The sequence below is a fragment of the Bombus impatiens genome, unplaced genomic scaffold, assembly GCF_000188095.3.
Source record: "Bombus impatiens unplaced genomic scaffold, BIMP_2.2 scf_1274, whole genome shotgun sequence".
In the NCBI taxonomy this organism is placed as follows: Eukaryota; Metazoa; Arthropoda; class Insecta; order Hymenoptera; family Apidae; genus Bombus; species Bombus impatiens.
This window is the reverse complement of record NT_177693.1, coordinates 11,100-33,890: the sequence shown is the minus strand read 5'-3', so window position 1 is coordinate 33,890 and position 22,791 is coordinate 11,100. Positions and strand designations below refer to the sequence as shown.

General features: G+C 31.3%; 4 protein-coding genes, 1 long non-coding RNA gene and 1 pseudogene across 7 annotated transcripts in view; 3 read left to right on the top strand and 3 right to left on the bottom strand.

Annotated features, from left to right (window-relative positions):
- Positions 1-41: 41 nt before the first annotated feature.
- On the bottom strand, positions 42-3,087 carry LOC100741277 (translation initiation factor eIF-2B subunit delta). 2 transcript variants are annotated; one of them, XM_003493570.4, is made up of 7 exons: positions 2,938-3,087; positions 2,366-2,488; positions 1,343-2,292; positions 1,134-1,261; positions 877-1,054; positions 617-797; positions 42-496 (listed from the first exon to the last, which is right to left on the bottom strand). In XM_003493570.4, the coding sequence occupies exons 3-7, from the start codon at positions 2,249-2,251 to the stop codon at positions 288-290; spliced, it is 1,605 nt and encodes a 534-aa protein (XP_003493618.1). In that variant the 5' UTR covers positions 2,252-2,292; positions 2,366-2,488; positions 2,938-3,087; the 3' UTR covers positions 42-287. The 2 variants fall into 2 exon arrangements, with proteins under 2 accessions (XP_003493618.1, XP_012247319.1); XM_012391896.3 differs by having other exon boundaries at positions 2,429-2,488.
- A 469-nt stretch (positions 3,088-3,556) lies between these two features.
- LOC100741163 (60S ribosomal protein L19) lies at positions 3,557-4,839 on the bottom strand. Its single transcript, XM_003493569.3, has 4 exons — positions 4,741-4,839; positions 4,287-4,393; positions 4,045-4,208; positions 3,557-3,942 (listed from the first exon to the last, which is right to left on the bottom strand). The coding sequence occupies exons 1-4, from the start codon at positions 4,743-4,745 to the stop codon at positions 3,616-3,618; spliced, it is 603 nt and encodes a 200-aa protein (XP_003493617.1). The 5' UTR covers positions 4,746-4,839; the 3' UTR covers positions 3,557-3,615.
- A 635-nt stretch (positions 4,840-5,474) lies between these two features.
- The window catches only part of LOC100741041 (probable peroxisomal acyl-coenzyme A oxidase 1), a 28,371-nt gene continuing 11,054 nt past the window's right edge, over positions 5,475-22,791 (top strand). The window contains exons 1-12 of one of the 2 annotated variants that reach the window (XM_003493568.4): positions 5,477-5,687; positions 6,174-6,327; positions 9,134-9,293; positions 9,575-9,743; positions 9,836-9,959; positions 10,040-10,159; positions 10,342-10,457; positions 10,611-10,780; positions 10,930-11,092; positions 11,161-11,504; positions 11,574-11,829; positions 11,949-12,275. In XM_003493568.4, the coding sequence (XP_003493616.1) occupies positions 6,198-6,327; positions 9,134-9,293; positions 9,575-9,743; positions 9,836-9,959; positions 10,040-10,159; positions 10,342-10,457; positions 10,611-10,780; positions 10,930-11,092; positions 11,161-11,504; positions 11,574-11,829; positions 11,949-12,209 (2,013 nt within the window). In that variant the 5' untranslated portion in view covers positions 5,477-5,687; positions 6,174-6,197 and the 3' untranslated portion in view covers positions 12,210-12,275. Of the gene's footprint in view, positions 5,688-6,173; positions 6,328-9,133; positions 9,294-9,574; positions 9,744-9,835; positions 9,960-10,039; positions 10,160-10,341; positions 10,458-10,610; positions 10,781-10,929; positions 11,093-11,160; positions 11,505-11,573; positions 11,830-11,948; positions 12,276-22,791 lie in introns of those variants that run through there. The other variant, XM_033323796.1, reaches the window with a different exon arrangement.
- On the top strand, positions 13,672-15,280 carry LOC112213790 (annotated as a pseudogene).
- Positions 15,219-21,643, top strand: LOC100740920 (probable peroxisomal acyl-coenzyme A oxidase 1). The gene is given in 13 exon segments (XM_033323795.1): positions 15,219-15,473; positions 16,854-17,013; positions 17,287-17,380; positions 17,383-17,466; positions 17,559-17,682; positions 17,764-17,883; positions 18,071-18,186; positions 18,340-18,509; positions 18,724-18,886; positions 18,959-19,302; positions 19,372-19,627; positions 19,747-20,044; positions 21,614-21,643. Coding segments are annotated over 12 exon segments (2,022 nt in total). The 5' UTR covers positions 15,219-15,343; the 3' UTR covers positions 20,008-20,044; positions 21,614-21,643.
- Positions 18,565-18,744, bottom strand: LOC117152360. Its single transcript, XR_004462712.1, has 2 exons — positions 18,649-18,744; positions 18,565-18,609 (listed from the first exon to the last, which is right to left on the bottom strand). It is a non-coding gene; the product is annotated as an uncharacterized LOC117152360 (long non-coding RNA).

The window sequence follows — 22,791 nt, the reverse complement described above, 5'->3', positions numbered from 1 at the left end:
CTAATAGCACAGAAATATACTAACAAAATATAATTATACAATTAAGGTTTCAGAAATTTATTTTAAGATATACAACATAATATACAATAATAGTATGTAAAAATAATTACTTTAAAGGCATGAGTAAAAAAGCAGGTCGCAGTGTATATTTCCCTGTTCTTGAAGTGTTACAATTTTGAAAATTCGACTAAAAACAAATTTATATACACGGGTATAGAGGACGCGGTAATTACACGTTTTATATTGATATTTGAACGCTATGTGAAATAATCGAGGCATAGTAAAATTTATATCTCCGATGGTTTAATACGTAAAATCACAGGAACACTAGTGCATGGTAGAATAGCTAATTCTGTAACAACAGCTGTCACTAAATTAGCTGGTGTAACATCGTACATAATATTTAAAAGATTCAACGACTTTCTTGTTCTCCAGTTCGTTAATAATGATTTTTGCGCACCATTTCCATAATCTTGTACTAGCTCATCTGCATTTCCTATGAATGAATCACCAATAGAGAAAAAAATAAAAATATATACATACATTATATTAATATAGAATAATTATGAATAAATAAATTGGTGATATAAAAACACGCATAAAGTCTTCTGCTTACCTAATTCATTATAGACAATAGAATCTGTCTGTACGCGTTCGCAAGACTTATGAGTTTCGCAAGCAACTAACACTGGAATATTAAACGCTCTGGCCATTAAGGCAACCTGAGCGGTACCAACCCTTGACATTACCGCACCATTCGCTAATATCGCATGAGCACCAAGAAACACTTTGCTCACCTATTCAGTAGTCTTATTATTGTCAATAATCTTAAAAAGTATTTAAGTAATATAAAAATCATCTTTCAGTTCTGCTTACTTCAGGCATCACGTAACTTAAAGCATTAATTAAAATGTAAGAGCATTCAATTTCATGTTTCGCTAAACGCCTAAGTTGTTCTTTCCCTTCTAACCATGGTCTTCCATCCACGACAATAACACGAAATTCTTTACCCGCAGTATGCGCGTCTAACAATATTTTATGTATCAAAGATGAACTGTAAACAATATAAATTTTATTGCAAATGTTGAAAATATACAGAGGCTTTCTAAGATGTCTTCAAAATAAGAACTCACTAGCCATAAGTTAAGATAACATCTCCATTGGATATTTTAGTTTGTATAGTTATCGATATTGCCTTATCAGCAAGTTCTATTTGCTCCCGTATATAAGTATCTATTGCATTACTTAATTTATTTTTTGCCTAAAACATACGACATTTTTATTTCATCTCAAAAATATCATCAAACATATATCAAACGAAAATGTGTATAAAATTACTCACATCCTCATCAGACAATGAAGAGGGAAACTGTGCCATTTGCCATTTTAAGTGCCTTAATGCATTCTGCATTGAAACAGCCAATGGCCTGCAATGATGCAAGTAGGCTACAGATTCTTGCAAATTTGCTTCGAAACCTCGGATAAAGTCAGCCTGTGGTGGTCTTTCAAAGTCCTGAATAAGTTGCTTAACAGCAGCTAAAAGAGCAACGCATCTTGCGTTGCTGCCTACAATTATTTTGCTTGCATATTGCGTACCTAATCTAATTATTGCAGGGTGTATATTCGAATTGACAAAGGATACATCAGCAATGGCCTGTTCTCTTTCGTGATATAAATGTTTGAACAGATTTATTTCATGAGTGTTAATTTTTTGAATGATTTTTTTTTGTGTTGATACTTTTTTCACTATATCTGTCACACTGGTAGTGTGTGTTACAGGTTTATTACTATTATTATTATTATTTTCTTCCTTACTTCTAACTTTACTTTTTTCTGATAAAATTTGTTGTTTGGCTGCTCTTTGTGCTTCTTGCTTTGCTCTTCTTTCAGCTCGTAATACCGCTTTGCTCTTCCCTTCACTACCGCTTTCTGGTACTATTTTCTCATTTTTTTCACATGTATTTGGGGTCTTACCGATTACTGGTACTGGTACTGGTTCTGGTACCGGTACTAGCACTTCATTAGGAGATTCAATATTTTTGTTAGTTACAGTTTCTGGTATACCATTGCTTTTTTTAATCTTAGTACTATTGGAAGGGATAGGTTTATTATTATCGGAAGGGTCTTTGTTTGACGTTTTAGTCGATTTAGCCTTTGCCTTAGCATTAGCTTTAGCAGCTTTCTTTGCTTCGCGTTCTGCTTTTATTTCCTCTCTTGATTTTTCTGGAACAGTTCCTTTTTTGTTGGTCATTTTGATTGATGTAACTGCTGATCTTTCAAATTCAGTATCCTCTGCAAACAAATTTCATCAATTTCATGAATTTGAATTAATAATCTTCTCAATTATATAGGAAAATAATCGTACAATACGAAAAGAAAGGAATTAGAAATTCTTGTACTAAGTTGAAACATATAAATATTTACGGACATGTTCCTCTTGCTCCATCATCAGTGTATCAGTTCTCAGTAAGACATGAGGAGAATACAGCTGTAAACAATAATTCAACTTTAAAAAACCCTAAACTATTGATTAAAATATCATCTTTCTTTGGAAATATTTATTCATTTATTAAAATAATTATCGTTCATGTAATACAAAATATTAAATATATCTCTTATATTACTTTTTAAATATAGACATGACGATTCGTTATACAATTCACATTACTTAAAATGTATTACGAAATAATATTTATTATTGAATAAGCCTATTTATTAGAATATATAAATTGCTTGATACGGGTGCAGCATACATACAATTTTGTAAAAATGTTATTTACTTTGGCAAACGATATTTTATTATCTTTTTTATTTCAAGATTTTATTATTTCGTACGCCTTAATTTCATGTTCCTAACCTATTGCGAGTGCTTTATTTTTAATGGACATCAGAATAAAATAATTCTTCATTTGAATATTCGAATATTGACATAAATACCTTTTATATTGTAATATATATTTCTTAAAAGCGTGCGTCGTTGAAAGAATGGTGTTTCTTGACTTTTAGTCAAATTTTGGTTATATACTCGATACTTTCGCTATATCCTATGGCTTTAGGAAATAACAGTGCTTCCATCTGCAGGCACAATTACATATTAGCTTTAAAAACAAATCCTTAGTTTATGCTATAATTTTTACGGGCATTAAATTTATAGAAATATTAAATAAATATTCAGATTTCGATATATAAATTTGAACTACATATATAATTGATAGTTTCTTTTATAAATATATTAGCAGTAAATAACCATTTATTTGAAGGAAATGTGATTCTTAATGTAAAAAATTTCATTAAAATATAAAATTAAAAGCATGTCAAACAAAAATTAAATATTCAAAACACGACTAATATCCCACTTCAGGTTATTATGATGAACAATTGGAATAATTAAAATAAACAATAATGATAATATTAATAATTACTTAAAAAACCGTTCCACTATTATTGAGTAAAATGTAATGTTAAATGAATTTATCTTTATGCATGTATTATATATGCAAATTATATATGTATCTCACATCCTTACAAAGAATAAAAATGGTAACCAGCAATCAGATTAAAAGAAGTAAATGTTTTTTAGATTTTATTTATACAACAATCTGTAAAATTGTTAGATCACTTTTTTTGCGCTGCTGCGGCTTCATCTTCGCGCTGGTATGACTGCAGTAATTCTTGTTTCTTTGTAGCAATACGTTCTGCTCTGCGTTTACGCGCTTCCCTAACTTTAGTACGACGTGCCTCTGCTTGATCCGAAAGCATCTCTGCTCTCGCTTTCTCAGCCTTCTTTTTATGGATGAATTCCATTAAAACTCTCTTATTCTTGAACACGTTACCCTTAGCCTTCATGTACAAAGAATGATAGAGATGTCTATCAATCTTTTTTGTTTCACGATATTTCTTCAGGAGTCTACGAAGAACTCTCATTCTTTGGATCCAAAGATCCTGGAAAGAAATAATATAATTTATTTTTATTACACTATTATAATTTATGTATGTAACGAAGAAATGATTTTCTAAAGGATAATTATGAAAATTTATATTTACCTTTTGAGGTGTACGAGCATTTGCTGTACCTTTCCTTTTACCAAAACCACAATGACGCCCTTTACGTCTAGCTTCTGTATTTTTGCGAACTCGAGCTCTTGAATGAACAGCAACAGGTTTCTTAATAATAAGACCGTCCTTAATCAGCTTTCTAATGCTTTGCCCTTAAGAAGAAAAATAAGTAAATAAAAACTTATATACATCGATTGAAGTCAGAATTTAATTTTCACAGAAGAACGTACGAGAATTTGTGTTTGCAATTTCGTTAATTTCATTGGGATCTAACCAGACCTTCTTTTTACCACATCGCATAACAGAGGCTGCAAGCCTCTTCTGTAGTTTTAACGAACTGTAATATCAAAAAGTGAGGTTATGTTGTGATAACTAATTATTAATATCAAATACAGTTTTTATCGCTTTAAAACGTCATTCTGATATGATTTATATACACAACAATTACTACAATTTAATTGTAATTTTCTAGACATGAAATTATACACCTAAAATACACAAATCTCAATCATGAAACCATGTGGTCAGTCGTCAACAAACTATTCAATATAAAATGTGTAAAATATAATAATTTCAACTAAATACTAGTTAATACAGATCTTTCTATTGATGTTGTAAATAATATGAATTAAATTTGAGTGAATATTGTTAAAATGTAGTTATAAATTTCTGGACGGTCCGTACCTCATAACGAAGTGTACAAGTTCCCTTCAGCAAAGAATTGCAAGATGGCGGAATCAACATTTCCTACGTATCGACATTAAGCGGAAGTAATAGAGAAGGACAATATTATTTTGAATAATTTTACAAATGCAGTGCTATTGTATCGGTGATTATGAGAATAGTCTAAATTAAAAAAGCGTCATTTATCATTTTTTTTCATAGTGAAAAATATTTTTTAATATATGCATATATTTCTTTTATTTTGTGGTAACTGAGATAATAAGCTGATTTGTAATTTGTAATGTGTATCAAAGCTGAAGTTGATGGGGCCCTGAAAGGTGAATTGGAATTCTAACTTCAAATGACGATAATTTCGAAATGAATACATGAAATGTAAAAATCCAAACACTATTTTATAGAGGAATGTCTACATTTATATAATATGTAAAACATATCGCTCAGATTATTAAATAATAACAATAAAATGCGACAAATTAAGTTAAGGCATTATGATGTAAATATTCAATGAAATATGTTTCCAATCTAACTTACTTCTAAAACACGTTGGAATATATTGAATATAAAGCCTTGTAACTTGTAATTTCTTACTTGAAAAAGTTTCAGTAATAATATTAGTTCAATTGTGTAAAGGAGTCTTGACATATGACCTGATATATGATCGAGACATATTCGAAATTATAATTTCCCGCCAAAAAGAGGGTTGGTCAATAAGCAAAGATGTGATATAGAATAGGTTATATCCTTTTTATGTTGTTATGTCGAATGTGGGTACCGTTTTCGTATCGATAAGATTGCAAGTACAGCGCAAGTGCAGTAGTAAGTTCGAATATTAATCATGCTTCATTTATAAGATGGAGAAATTGGTGGGAACAGATAGACATGAGGGTACATAAGGACTTAGTACTTTGGCCAGGACCGTACAAAAATATGTGTAATACAAAATCAAGGTACTGTGTATACGTATAAAATATTTTATATATAATTTCTCAAAATAATGATATGAAGCTTTTCTAGTTGTAAATAAGAGACTGTTAGTTAGAAGTTATTACAAGTAATTATTACAAGCAAGTAAATCTTAAAGTAATACAAGCTATTACATAGGGACGGTTAGTCTTAAAATGCCAGACGGTACTGTAACTGATTATTTATTTTACAATTTACGATTTTGCTGCATCGTATGAACATATATATGTCGTAGCCCGTATTATAGAGAAAGACGGTGAATCAGTTATATAGAAAGGTTCCAAGCTGTTACATACACATATAATATACAATTGTAGTAGAAATTTTAACGGGAACTACCATTAATGACATTCAGTTCATCACTGTGACGTATAACTATATTTATATATAAAATCGTGCATTTGAGTAGCAGATAATATTAAGATAGATAAGTGCGTTGATCGACCTGGCATTCACTTTTACATTTGTAGACGGTATAAAGTAATCTCTATAACATGAAGCAGCAGAAAATGAACATGAACAAGGATCTACAATATGAACGAAGTAGATGTACGTTTGACCCTGTGGAAGTTACATATCTTTTCGATGGCAGTCCAGAAAAGACGAAACGACGCCGTGATCAAGGTATACGCAGTTTAAATTATTTATCTTCTTAGTTTAACACCAATTATTAAACATGACAAAGTGATTTCTTTCTTTTTCGTAATTATTAAGAACTAGCATAATTAATATTTCCTATTTTAGCAAAATTAATATTTGCTTTTAACGAGATCAAAATATAATTATATATTACTATTTTATTTGTAAAAATATAGAGTTTTAATACTGAAAATAAATGGAAAGAATGTTATTAGTTAACGTAGTTGGTAATTAAGTCATTTCAAAGTCCATTTCAGATTAGAGATATAAATCGATTCCTATAATCTATAACCATCTATACGTCGCGATAAAGTAGCACATTCTATAAATATTTTGACAATTTGTACATATGTACTAAATGTATCATTTCCGCTCAAAGATTTTTTATTGTACTTATAAATTATACAAAAAAGTTTTTTTACATGTTCGAAGATCAAAAGTAATTAAATACATATATATTATGTAGAAATTGTGAAAATATTAAATTTCTGGGAATATCTTGAATTTGTACGCTATTATTTCGTTATGGAACGTAAATTGTAACTATAATCAGTGATAAAATTTTCTTATATTATCACTAATAAATTTATTGATATCTTTATCAAATTTATGTAATAATAGTATATAAAATCTGCATTGGTTTTTGTGAGAAAACTGAACAGTTTCGTTGATAGAATGAATAGATGAGAATTCTTAATAGAAAAATCCCTAGGTGATGTTCTAGGGATAATATGTGATCTATTCTGTTCTTTAATATAACTGGTCTATCAGGTTGATTCATGTTAAACAGATGTATTATTTACATTTTTTACTGTTAATTAGGATTAAGATCTATTAATCATTGCTAATTCACACAATTCAGTCACTACTAATCATCAGAATCAACTGCATCTAATTCATAATGAAAATTCTTCATACAAACGATCTTTATATTATGTGCTTTAATGCTTCTCATAATATCTCATAATGCTTCTCATAATTTAATAGTATTGTAATAATACATTTACAATGTTTTCAGTACGAATTTCTAAATTACAGATTAAAATTGTGTCACAATAATAATGATGAAAAAAATATTAAATAATCGAATCCAAATGTCTTTTTCGGCTTTGAGAAAAATAGCATGTTTAGTTAATTAGTAATTTTGAAAAGTACAGTGTTGCGCGTACGCAACACCGAACGTAAAAGAAATAATTTTATAGATTTTTTCATAAAATTTAGAGAAATTATTCTTAAGATATGTGCTTCTCAAAGAATGTAAGAAAAAAATTTATTTTATCAAAGAATTACAGTATCGAATACTATTGGCACATTCTTTAAAACGCAATGACTTTTTAAAAATAGGACCGATCGTGGCTTGAGTTTTTCTGAGTTACAAGGATTTGTTTATTAGATGATGTGTAAAAAATTTTTGATGAAATTATGGTTACATTATTATTATTATGAAAATTATGGAAACAGTAAACGTCGCTTTTTACAACTCTTTTATCTGAGTCTACAATAAAAATTTAAAAAATAAATTTTGTAGATTTATGTCATTTATACATGAATATATATGCTGAAAATTTCATTGAAATTGGTAATCGTTGCTATGATCTACGAACGGTTAGAAGTCATGCAAATCGTATTTTTCCGCGACTTCGGGTGTGTAACTGCAATACATCTATATGTATATCTATCCATCTTTTTTCACGTATCAATGCCTGTCATTTGTTCCTGCATCAACCGATTCCAATGAAGTTTTCAGCATGAATATAACTGACACAAATTTACAAAACGTATTGTTTACATTTTTATTACAGATTAAAATATGAAAGTTATAAAAAAACGACGCTATTTTTTTCGCGATTCTGATTTTTTTAAAATTATTGGATAATGTTGTGAAAAACCAGTTCTCAAATATTTTATTTTATTTGGAACTCTAGTATATGATGTAAATTCTAACAACCGTGTGGTGAACGGTATAGTTGAATTTCATATCAACCCGCACATTATAATCTAAAGATATTTTTATCATAATTATTTATGTATGTACTTGTGATATGTTTCATTTATATGTGAAATTGAATTATTATAAACCAAAATTATTGTAAGCGACTAATGAACAATAAATTATTAAATGAATAAATAATTAAGCAGTAAATTATTGCTATGTATTATTTATTAATTATCTATAAATTGATTGACATTATTCTTTTCATTGTATCCCATTACGTTTAATATTTTCTTACTTTGTTACTGTATAACTGACACAATAACATTTGTTTAAATATATTTATTACACAATAAAAGTAGAAATCAGTTCTGTTGTAAAATAATTTACATAGTCCATATATTTCTACTAAGAATACTACTAAATTTGCTAAGACATAAACATTGACTTTAAACATTGAGTTTATCTTCATCTACATTGGAATGCATCCATACACATTAAACATTAAACAAAGTTACAATATAATACAATACAAGTTGGTATACATTTGCAACTTACAACATAGTCATTACGCAGTATGTACTACATTACATTTCATATGTATGTTAAATGTGGATACATATCTATTATATTCCTTGTATTTAATTCTGCAACAGTTAATGAATAATAGTAACTGTTAGTTATATAGTTATATAACTGTTAATAGTAAATGTTAAAAATTTTATATATTTATAACATTCCCTAATAAAAATTGCACACATGTTTAATTGTTGTATTTTATTCTACTAGTGTTTCCATTTTTCTATTTTCTTTTTCATTATTTTATATGTGCTTATATATGACAATTTTTATTTTCAGAACAATATTTTTTGGATGATCTGGCATTAAAAGAAAATGTAGCAATGAAATATAAGAGTCATAAAGAAATATATGAAGATTCTTTACAAATTGCCTGCAATGTTCTTCAAAAAGTTAGAGAATTGCAATGCTCAGGAAAAGAAGATATTGATCTTCTCTTGTAAGCATTTTAAAGTTCATCTCATGGAAACTGTTACATAACCAAGCAAGTTCCAACATTTCTTATGTGACAAAAGAAATATTCCTACATTTTTAGATAAAACGAAATATGCAATGTCATATTTCTCAATGTTATGGAATAAGGGGATAATTATACTAAAGATTAAATTAGCTTCTTTCTATATCATTTAGATATTTTCTTTCAGTGTTAAAGGATAATAGGACTTCCTTGGTTATACAATAGCAAAAACAGAAAACATCCTCAATGTAGTACCTTTGCAGACATATCTTTGGAGCAAGACTTGGGTCTGCACTGTTCGAAGGTGGAAATCCGTTGGTCCTGCATTATGCTATGTTTCTACCCTCTATTCTGGGACAAGCAAATTCTGAACAGCAAGCATATTGGATAAACAGAGCTTGGGCTGGCGATGTTATAGGAACATATGCACAGGTAATACGCAAGAGAGAACATTCTTTTTAAACAAGATGGTCACAGATTCTAAAAGTTTCTCAAGTAAATTTAATCTTGCACTTCTGCCTTAGACCGAACTAGGCCATGGAACGTTTCTCAGGGGTTTGGAAACTACTGCAACGTACGATCCGGAAACGAAAGAGTTTGTTTTGAATAGTCCAACTTTGACGTCCTACAAATGGTGGCCAGGTGGACGTAAGTATATTGTAATTGTTTAACATAATAATAATGTTGTTCACTAAAACAGTATGATTTATTTACAATAAAATTTTCAGTGGGTCACACTGCAAACCATGCAATAGTCGTTGCGCAATTATACACCCAGGGAGAATGTAGGGGAATTCATCTGTTTGTTGTACAGTTAAGAGACGTGGAGACACACGAACCTTTAAAGGGTACACAAATAAATGTCTTAATCTTTTGTAATTAATTATATATTATATTGCAATGTGTAGAAAAGAGAACAAGCTGTTCACATTATCAAACAACAATTATGAAATCAAACAACTTCCTTGTTTATAATTTGCTGAACAATAGATATAGCAAACAGTAAATTTAATCTGTATGTAATTCTTAGGCATTATAATTGGAGAAATTGGTACAAAATTGGGGATGAACGGCGTTAACAATGGGTTTCTCGGATTTCGTGACTTTAGGATACCACGGGAGAATATGTTGATGAAGAATTCCAAGGTAAATTTTCATAAAATTGCTGTAAGAAGTGCAATATCATGTGGTGATTGTGAACTTGAAAGGAAAATTATGTTCGTAATCTGTATAAACAGAACTGTTCAGACATCGTAATAATCATTAGAACTAATTGTAAAGTTACATTTCTTGTTGTAGGTACTAGAGGATGGAACATACATAAAATCTATGAATGATAAGTTAACGTACGGTACGATGGTGTTCGTTCGAGTAATGTTGCTGCAGGACCTCCTACACTATTTAATGAAAGCTGTTACTATTGCGGTTCGATACAGCGTAGTAAGACGTCAAGGTCAAATAAATCCGGAGTATGTTGTGTTAAAAACAATTTCCAGTAACATCGACTGCCCTATGTCTCTTTATTGAAAAATGCCTCCATTGGAAATGTTTCTTTTAATTAAAATTAAATCTCTCCTGCTGATACCAAATTAGTATTTGTTTTATTCTTTCCTTTTAGACAACCAGAGGTACAGATTCTCGATTACGTAACGCAACAACACAAAATCTTCCCTCATATTGCCACATGTTTCGCAATAAAAGTTACTGCCAGTTGGGTTTGGGATATGTATAATACGGTACAAAGTCAATTGCACCAGGCAGATTATGAAAAACTACCGGAGGTTGGTTTATACCCTTTATAGTAATATATTTTTCTTCATATTTCTAGATCTATTAATTTCTTTTGCAGTTACATTCTTTGTCATGTTGCCTAAAAGCAGTTGTATCTGCAGATACAGCAGCTGGAATAGAGCAACTTCGGTTATCTTGTGGTGGACATGGATACATGACTGCCAGCAATCTGCCAGGACTTTACGGATTGGCCACTGCAGTCTGTACTTACGAAGGAGAAAACACAGTCCTACTTTTGCAAACAGCTAGGTACCTCGTAAAATCATGGAAACAAGCTATGAATGGTGAACCATTGCCAGATTCTGTAGAGTATCTTAACGAAGCAGCAAAAGGAGTAAAACATCGTCGTTGGAGTAACGATTTGGAATGTCTGATTGATGCCTATGACGCGGTAGCCGCAGGGTATAATGCATACATTAAATATTGCTAAGTAATTGCATAGGTATTCTTATTATTCTTACCATTCCGTAGATTCGTTCGTTCAGCAGCAGAACATTTGGATCGCAGAATACGTGACGGAGTTCCGATGGAGGAGGCGTGGAACCAAACGGGCATCGAACTAGCTCAGTGTGCGGAAGCTCACGCTCGAGTTTTCATTGTAAAGACATTTGCAAAAGCTGTCAAACAGTTAAACTCGAAGTCTGAAGAATTTCGTCAAGTAATGTTTCAACTCTGCGAACTGTATATCGTATATTGGGCTTTGAGAAACGTTGGTAATTTTCTTCGGGTGAGTATTGATTTTTTTCGAAACTAATCACAGGGAACTGCGAAAGAAGAAAAAATTTATTACTATATACAGTAGGATAATTTAAATTCAAGAGTGATTCGTCTCTTTCTCTTTTTTAGTTTTCTTCTATGCAGAAAGAGCATGTGGAGACACTTCATTCACGCTTGGAATATTTGCTGACGACAATCCGTCGAAATGCTGTAGGAATCGTTGACGGTTTCGATTTCGATGACCATATTCTTTGCTCGGCTTTGGGTGCTTACGATGGTAACGTTTACGAACGATTGTTTCAAGAAGCCATGAAGAGTCCTCTGAACCGTGAAGCTGTGAACATATCTTTTGAAAAATACTTAAAACCATTTCTTAAGAGTAATTTATAGTGTAATCTTTTTAAAGGAAATGTTTAATCATAATTATTATCTCGTATTTGTTTTGTGGCGATTGGATTGTTTGGGATATGTTGCATTAAACAGTTAAACTCGAAGTCTGAAGAATTTCGTCAAGTAATGTTTCAACTCTGCGAACTGTATATCGTATATTGGGCTTTGAGAAACGTTGGTAATTTTCTTCGGGTAAGTATTGATTTTTTTCGAAACTAATCACAGGGAACTGCGAAAGAAGAAAAAATTTATTACTATATACAGTAGGATAATTTAAATTCAAGAGTGATTCGTCTCTTTCTCTTTTTTAGTTTTCTTCTATGCAGAAAGAGCATGTGGAGACACTTCATTCACGCTTGGAATATTTGCTGACGACAATCCGTCGAAATGCTGTAGGAATCGTTGACGGTTTCGATTTCGATGACCATATTCTTTGCTCGGCTTTGGGTGCTTACGATGGTAACGTTTACGAACGATTGTTTCAAGAAGCCATGAAGAGTCCTCTGAACCGTGAAGCTGTGAACATATCTTTTGAAAAATACTTAAAACCATTTCTTAAGAGTAATTTATAGTGTAATCTTTTTAAAGGAAATGTTTAATCATAATTATTATCTCGTATTTGTTTTGTGGCGATTGGATTGTTTGGGATATGTTGCATTTAGTTGTTATGGTAAGACGTATTTTGCATTTGTTATTAAATAATCGATTGAATGGTTTGTTGGGTATTGATTTATAAGATGTAACAACTGCAATATATCATATGAGCGATACCGAAGAGAAATATGCGTGCTCACTTGTCCATTTTACTGAGAGTTTATATTGAAAAACAAAGGAAGGATCGAACTTATTTTTGTACCATTTCTATTCGCTGTCATTGTAAATGTGTAATTTATACAAAGAAGCATCACTGTAATAATTGTGAATGAGTGTTTGATAGAGATTTTATATTTATAAAAAGCTTTCTGGAAATATGCGATCATTCTGAGATGAGACGTCTTAAATATGTTATGGGAAATGGTATTTTCTATACAGTTTCTAGAATTAATAAAATAATATCTTGAACTAGAAAAATGTATATTTTTATTGTTGAACCTATAACGCCTCAAAGAAAATTACATTTTAGAATTGAAAGGCTTTGATATGGAACAGTATTTATTTACGGAATAGAAGTGGTGACATACATGTAGTATTGTTTCTTGTACTAACATACTACAATTATTGTTAATTTCCTATCGTAACGGAATTAATACTATTTCTACAGGAATATAATGCAATTTGTGAGATTCATTGGTACCACTGCGGTACCAAGGTCTTGAATTATGATATATATTCGCTTCGTATGTTACATCCAACGAGTATCAAGTACGTAATATTTTGAAATAGGAATCGATTTAGAAGCAACGTGTGTCTATTATTAAAATTCTTTGCCTGCACGAATTAGTTGGACAAAATCGGAGTCAAGATGTCTCTCATAACACAAACCTCTCGGTTTGAAAAGAAGCATCATGGAAAAGTAGCATCTACTAAAGTAAACTTGTAAAGTAGCTATACATACCTTTGCTGTAAACAATCATTTAATTCCTTTTCCTTTTCTCTATCGTCATCTTCTAATCGTCATTTTATATCGCTATGTTTCTCTATAATTAAACGCCTCACACGCTTTCTTATTGACACTCACGTTGTTATCACTAGAATCTTCTTCACTGCTTCCATATAGATCACTTATATTTTTCGTATTTTTCCTCCTTCATAACATTAAGTTCCAATTAAATTTAACTTATATATAAGTTCCATTTTTCGGATTGCCTACTGCCGTGATTGTTTAGAATTTAACCGTTATTTGTCCTATCAAACTTCAGTAGATATAGCCCGAACATCATGAATTTGAGTCCGATCTTAATTACTGAATTAGATTGCTTGAGTCAGACTCGTGATATACATGTTTGGTCCAAAATTGTTAGTAACCGGTTTCTTTTCTTTGTTACAATATTTTCGGCACATGAAAAACACCGCTCCGACATTGCTACATCAGCCGTGCATCATTCAAATGGATTTAAATGAAGCGTGATTGTACCTGTCATATCTAAACATTCTGATATCTAATTAAAAATGAAATACGGTGCGAACTAATATACGTGAAATTCTGTAATTTCTGTACACGTGTACCCATGAACTTCAGTACAGATATTAAGATCCGAGTATTTCAATACCTGTGTACCCGTGTATTAAGAAATACACGAATTGAAACACGCGGGTATTAGCTACGCCTGTATTTTCAGTAAACGTTCAATATCAGAAACTCTATTTTGGGGTACGTTATGGAAATCAAAATTTCAATCTTTTGCGTACGCATATAACCCGGCGCTAGGCCTTAGATTTGGAGAAATTTGCTAAGAGTTGCCGGTTGCACTCCAGTATATTTCTGTCTATGGTCATGCGTCAACAATGGCAATTATGCAAAGGTGCCCTGACACATAACCTGAAACATATGACCGAGGAATGTTCGAAATTATACTGACCTGCGAAAGAGATCAATTAACAAGGGGTTTATGTTCCCTTTATGTTATTATGCCGAATGTATTCTTGTTTGAAATGGAGAAACAGGTAGAATCGAGGGTGCATTAGTTGTTGGGTGCAACTCTGTTTAAGATCGTATTAAGAAATTTGTAGTACGGAGTCAAGATATTTCATATATTTTATTTCATATGTAATTTATGAAAGCAGTCATTTGAAGTCTTTCTAGTGATAAACAAAACATTGTTAATTAGGAATTATCACAACTAATTATGCATAATTCTAGAATATGAGATTATAGTTTTACCTGATTACTCGTATCTCGCTATAAATACCTTGCATTATGTTGCATTTCAGTTGTTTGTGTTTGTGTTTGGACTTGGATTAGAAATGGAAATGGTGAATTAGGTAGGTGCAAAGGTTTGAAGCTATTGTACGCGGCAATATAAGAAATCCGCAGTGTGAACATGACGCTCATATTCCGATCGTGACGCAGTATCCCATATTTATGTATAAAAGTCGGGCGTTTGAAAAGAAATTTATCTAGATAGATACGTGCGCCTGCAGATTAGACAACCACACTCCTTTGTCAGTGATTAGTTTAAAGTAATCTACACAATATGAAGCAACAGAAAATGGTGGTAAACAAGGATTTACAATATGAACGAAGTAGATGTACGTTCGATCCTGTGGAAGTCACGTATTTCTTCGATGGTAGTGCAGAAAAAACGAGAAAACGCCGTGATCAAGGTATAGGTAGTTTTTGTTTATCCTCTTAGTTTAACGCCAATTATCGAAAAAATAATTTCAGTTTCTTTCGTTTTCACTGTTATTAAGAACTAAATAATTCTGGCAAAATTAATATTTCCTTTCCACGAGAACGAAATATAATTGTATATTGTTATTATATATATTTTTTAATGTAATTATTAAAAAAAATATTTGGATACGCATTAGAAATGTTCTTGGCTTAGAGTTACTATAGGTTTCTCACCAAAGAGTAATTGATATCGCTTCTAAAAGATGTGAATACCAGCAGTTAGAAAACCGTTTCTCATAACAAATTTACAGTATTATAGAGATGGTCAATATTTGCAATGCATGGAAAGAAAATTATTAGTGAATGTGGTCGATAATGAAGTCAACAATGTTCGTTTCTGATTAGAAATATCGGTGCATTGTAGATAAATCTAAAGAACTGATAACAAAACTAAAATATTCTTCTGGCTCATTGCCAGACGCTCCAATTTAAACATGCAGAGTAAAATAGTGCTATATAAAGCCTTACTAAAACCTGTTTGGACTTATGGGATCCAGGTATGGGGAACAGCGAGTAATACCAACATAGAAATTCTTCAACGATTCCAATCAAAAGCTCTAAGATTCTTAATAGATGCACCTTGGTATGTTACCAACGAAACAATACATCGCGACCTGAAGATACCCACAGTTAAAGAAGAAATATCCAATATCAGAAACAGATATAATATAAGAGTTAACAACGAACAAAATCTATTAGTACCTAATTACTTGTCACGTCGGTTCAGATCCGCAGACTAAAAAGACAATACCCTTTAGATTGAAGCATTAGATTCCACTAGAATCAAACATACTATAAACTCCTATAATCCAACTTACTGTAAGATAATAAATTATTAAATGAATAAAATATTAGGCAGTAAATTGTATTATTTAATAACTTTCTATAAATTAATTCAGACATTATTCTTTTCATTATTTTCCGATATGTTTAATATTTCTTTATTTTGTTAGTATATCACTGATACTACTGCTTATATTTCTACTAGGAGTACTAATAAATTACTAGGACATAAATATCGTATTTTAAAGTTCAATGTCATTCACACGGAAAAATGCTAATATCATATTTATGAATCACATTGCGGTATTAATAAGGAAAAGACAGAATATATTGCATGTAGAAGGCAGTATACGCACCTGCAGTTTATGACATTATTACTTACTTGTATCCTAAACGTGAATACATAACTTGCCCATTTATAAAGTTTATTAAAAACTACAGATACGTCTTATTATTTCATTTTATTCTTGCAATATTTTCATTTCTGTATTATGTTTTATTATTTTTTGTTCATATTTTATTTTCAGAACAATATTTTTTGGATGATCTGGTGTTAAAAGAAAATCTAGCAATAAAATATAAGAGCCATAAAGAATTATATGAAGATAATGTTCAAATTACCCGCAATGTTATTCACAAAATTAGAGAATTGCAACGCTCAGGAAAAGCAGATATTGATCTTATTACGTAAGTATTTTAAAGTTCACCTCAAGAAAACTGTTGCATAATATATCTTCTTATGTGAAAAAAAGATACTACTAGCTTTTCAGATGCAAAGAAATATGCAAATATTTCTACTTGCTCTCAATGTCGTCGAATAAGAGGATAACTATTAAGAGGATAACGTCATTCTTAACAATTAAATTAGTTTTTTTTTTATATTATTTAGATGCTAAAGGATAATAAAACTTCCTTGATTATACAATAGCAAAAAATATCCTCAATGTAGTGTATTTGCAGAAATATTCTTGTAGAAAGACTTGGGACTGCGCTATTCGAAGATGGAACTCCAATGCTCCTGCATTATGCTATGTTTCTACCCGCTTTTGCCCCTCTATTCTGGGACAAGCAAATTCTGAACAGCAAGCATATTGGTTAAACAGAGCTTGGGCTGGCGATGTTATAGGAACATATGCGCAGGTAATACGCAAGGGAGAACATTCTTTTTAAACAGGATGGTCACAGATTCTAAAAGTTTCTCAAGTAAATTTAATCTTGCACTTTTGCCTTAGACCGAACTAGGCCATGGAACGTTTCTCAGGGGTTTGGAAACTACAGCAACGTACGATCCGGAAACGAAAGAGTTCGTTTTGAATAGTCCAACTTTGACGTCCTACAAATGGTGGCCAGGCGGACGTAAGTATATTGCAATTGTTTAACATAATAATAATGTCGTTCACTAAAACAGTATGATTTATTTACAAATAAAATTTTCAGTGGGTCACACTGCAAACCATGCAATAGTCGTTGCGCAATTATACACCCAGGGAGAATGTAGGGGTATTCATCTGTTTGTTGTACAGTTAAGAGACGTGGAGACACACGAACCTTTAAAGGGTACACAAATAAATGTCTTAATCTTTTGTAATTAGTTATATATTATATTGCAATGTGTAGAAAAGAGAACACGCTGTTCACATAATCAAACAACAATTATGAAATCGAACAATTTTTCTGTTTATAATCTGGATCAAATTTGCTGAGCAATGGATACATGTAAATTTAATCTGTATGTAATTCTTAGGCATTGTAATTGGAGAAATTGGTACAAAATTGGGGATGAACGGCGTTAACAATGGGTTTCTCGGATTTCGTGACTTTAGGATACCACGGGAGAATATGTTGATGAAGAATTCCAAGGTAAATTTTCATAAAATTGCTGTAAGAAGTGCAATATCATTTTGTAGCTGTGAACTTGAAAGAAAAATTATGTGCGTAACCTGTGTAAACAGAACTATTCAGACATCGTAATTATCATTAGAACAAATTGTAAAGTTACATTTTTTGTTGTAGGTACTAGAGGATGGAACATACGTAAAATCTGCGAATGATAAGTTAAAGTATGGTACGATGGTGTTCATTCGAGTGAGGTTGCTGCGACTCCTCTTAAACTATTTAACGAAAGCTGTTACTATTGCGGTTCGATACAGCGTAGTAAGACGTCAGGGTCAAATAAATCCTGAGTATGTTCTGTTAAAATCATCTCTAGTAACATCGACTGCTCTATATCCTTTTTTAAAAATATCGTTTCATGGGAAATGTTACTTTGAATTAGAGTTTTAACTCTGTAGTTAAAACTCTAATCTGTATTAGAGTTAAAACTCTAATCTAATCTGATAATAATCTGTATTATCTCTCCTACTAGTATTAAATTATCCTTGCCTTTCTTTTTTTTAGTCAACCAGAGGTACAGATTCTCGATTACGTAACTCAACAATACAAAATCTTCCCTTATATTGCCACATGTTTTGCAATAAAAGCTACTGCTAGTTGGGTTTGGAATATGTTTTATACGGTACAAAAGCAATTGCGCCAGGCTAATCATGAAAAAATACCGGAGGTTGGTACCTTTATACCCTTCATAATAATATACTTTTTTTCATATTTCTAGCTCTGTTAATTTCTTTTGCAGTTACATTCTTTGTCATGTTGCCTAAAAGCAGTTGTATCTGCAGATACAGCAGCTGGAATAGAGCAACTTCGGTTATCTTGTGGTGGACATGGATACATGACTGCCAGCAATCTGCCAACACTTTACGGATTAGCCACCGCAGTTTGTACTTACGAAGGGGAAAATACAGTCCTACTTTTGCAAACAGCTGCGTACCTCGTAAAATCATGGAAGCAAGCTACGAATGGTGAACCACTGCCAGAATCTGTAGAATATCTTAACGAAGCAGCAAAAGGAGTAAAACATCGTCCTTGGAGTAACGATTTGGAACGTTTGATTGATGCCTATGACGCGGTAGCCGCAGGGTATAACGCATACATTAAATATTGCTAAATAATTACATAGGTATTCTTATTATTCTTACCATTCCGTAGATTCGTTCGTTCAGCAGCAGAACATTTGGATCGCAGAATACGTGACGGAGTTCCGATGGAGGAGGCGTGGAACCAAACGGGCATCGAACTAGCTCAGTGTGCGGAAGCTCACGCTCGAGTTTTCATTGTAAAGACATTTGCAAAAGCTGTTAAACAGTTAAACTCGAAGTCTGAAGAATTTCGTCAAGTAATGTCTCAACTCTGCGAACTGTATATCATATATTGGGCTTTGAAAAACGTTGGTAATTTTCTTCGGGTAAGTATTGATTTATTCCGAAACTAATCACAGAGAACTGCGAAAGAAGAAAAAATTTATTACTATATGCTGTAGGATAATTTGAATTCAAGAGTGATTCGTCTCTTTCTCTTTTTTAGTTTTCTTCTATGCAGAAAGAGCATGTGGAGACACTTCATTCACGCTTGGAATATTTGCTGATGACAATCCGTCGAAATGCTGTAGGAATCGTTGACGGTTTCGATTTCGATGACCATATTCTTTGCTCGGCTTTGGGTGCTTACGATGGTAACGTTTACGAACGATTGTTCCAAGATGCCATGAAGAATCCTCTTAATCGTGAAACTGTGAACATATCTTTTGAAAAATACTTAAAACCATTTCTTAAGAGTAATTTATAGTGTAATCTTTCTATATTTTTAAAGGAAAATGTAAATCGTGGTTATCTATATTGTATATCGTATGTGGTGATTGAACTTTGAACATTTTACAGTTTAATATCTTATAAATCGATATCCCATAAATAACATGGTTGCTCATTTAAAAATACAATTGTCACAATGTATCATATGGGCGATATCGGAAGAAGGTGTACGCGTTCATTTATCCACTTTGCTGAGAGTTTGTTTTTAATGAAAAGAAGAAATGTAGTTTTGTATCGTTCTTATGGCTTCTCATAGATATTTAATTTCTATAATGGACTATCGCTGTAATAATTTCTACTAGACGTTTGATAGTGATTTTATTTTTAAGAGAAACGTTTTAGGATTGTGTGATCATTCTCGGATAAGATGTTTTAAATATGTTGTGAAAAATGATATGTTCCATACAGTTTTTGTAATTAGCGAAGTGATATTTTCAAATACACAAGTATCTATCTTTCCTGTAACGATTCAAAGAAAATTACATTTTACGAAATAAAAGTGGTAACGTACAAGTAGTATTGTGCATGTTTTTATTAGCCATATTTATTATAAAATGTATACATTTTATGGCGGTCGGCAATAGTACAACAGCACGAAGTTTATACGTCGAAAAATATCTCAATAGGGCTATACTTATCGCAAATATATTTTACAAAATAAGTCAATAAATTGCGGAATACCGATACGTTAAAACCTGAGAGATGTATACAAAAAATTCAAGAAAAAAAAATCTTTGATGATCAGCTATTTTGGAAACAGGTGGATCGGTCGAGGAGAATCTGTGCTTTCGCCTGTTGATATTTTTACCGATTTTTAATTGTCAATAATTAAAAAACAAGGCCGAAAACGTAATTTTTCTTATTCTTGATTTTTGTCTTATTTCAGCGTCAAGAATCAGCTCTTAAATTATGTTGAAATAGTAGCCGAGACCCCTATATACGTATATGTATGTGTTGGACAAGTAACAGAGTTCGCAGTTGATTTAGCAAAATTGAAAACTGTACAGTCAGTTTGTTATTAAAGACAGAGTAATATTATTCTATCCATTTTACGCTTTGAACTAGTGTGTTAACGTCATTAATATTTTGAAATAATCGGATAATTTTGTGGAGAATTTTAGACCAATTCTTAGATATTTTGTCACATTTGCAAATCTAATATATTATGTAAATTCTTACAACCATGTGCCTAACGGTATAGTTGAATTTCATATCAATCTGCACATTGTAATCTAAAAATATTTTTATTATAATTATTTATGTATAAACTTATGATATGTATCATTTATACGTGAAATTAAATTATTATAAACCAAAATTATTGTAAGCGACTAATGAACAATAAATTATTAAATGAATAAATAATTAAATAATGTACTGTTTGCTATTCTTCGTTATGATTACGTTACTCCCTTCATTATTTCCCATTAAGTTTAATATCTTTTTATTTTGTTACCATATCGTTGATACGATAATATATTCTTTAATATATGTATTACATAACAAAAGTCGAAATCAGTTCTACTGCAAAATAATTTACTTAGTCCTCATATATCTACCATGAATATTACTAACTTTGCTAGAATATAAATGTAACATATTGAAATATAACTTCCTTTACATAGTAAGATATACATATGTATTAATTTTTTTATCAATGACGTTTAAATGTTAATGAGAAAAAAGGAACATGAACGTATAAGAGAGAATGTTTATTATTGTATATTTGTATATACAAACTGTAAATATTTGCATTCACATTTAAAAATATAATTATTACGTAGCATGTAGTATACTACGTTTTAGTTATATAATATATGTGAAAATAGATCAATGTTCTTCCTATTCAATGCTGAAAATTAACTATTATAACGTTTACTAATAAAAATTACACGCGCGTTTAATTGTTGTATTTTGGTCTTCTAGTGTCTCCATTTAAAAATTTTTTTTGATTATTTTATACGTGCTCTAGTATGTCTAAATGTTTAATCTCGCAATAATATTTTTTGGATGTTCTAGCGTTAACAGAAAACATAGCAGTGAGATATAAAAGCCATAAAAATATATATGAAGACGTTTTATGGATGTGTTCTTCACAATGTTCTTCGCAAAATTAGAGAAGACTGCAATTAGCGAATTGCAACTCTCAGACGAGGAAGATAATCATTTTTTTACTGCAAAATGTTTTACAGATCTTGTCAAAGTCTATATCCTGTCACATAACAAACCCAGTTTCATTATTTGACATTAAAGAAAGAGTCATTGCTTGTTTCTTTTAAAGAAGAAAAAAAATGCAAATATTTCATCCTACTCTCAATAGCATTACGTATGAGCATAATTATAACTATACTAACGAATAATTTAGTTTTCCTCTACACTATCTTTTTTCCAATGTTAAATAAAAGTAGAACTTCCTTGCTTACCAGATAACACATTGGTACCTTTAACGTAACCTTTCAGTAGAGATTGGCCCTGCATTATGCTATGTTTCTACCTTCTATTCTGGAACAAGCAAATTCTGAACAGCAAGCACATTAGAACATCCTCAATGTAGTACCTTTGCAGACATATCTTTGGAGCAAGACTTGGGTCTGCACTGTTCGAAGGTGGAAATCCGTTGGTCCTGCATTATGCTATGTTTCTACCCTCTATTCTGGGACAAGCAAATTCTGAACAGCAAGCATATTGGATAAACAGAGCTTGGGCTGGCGATGTTATAGGAACATATGCACAGGTAATACGCAAGAGAGAACATTCTTTT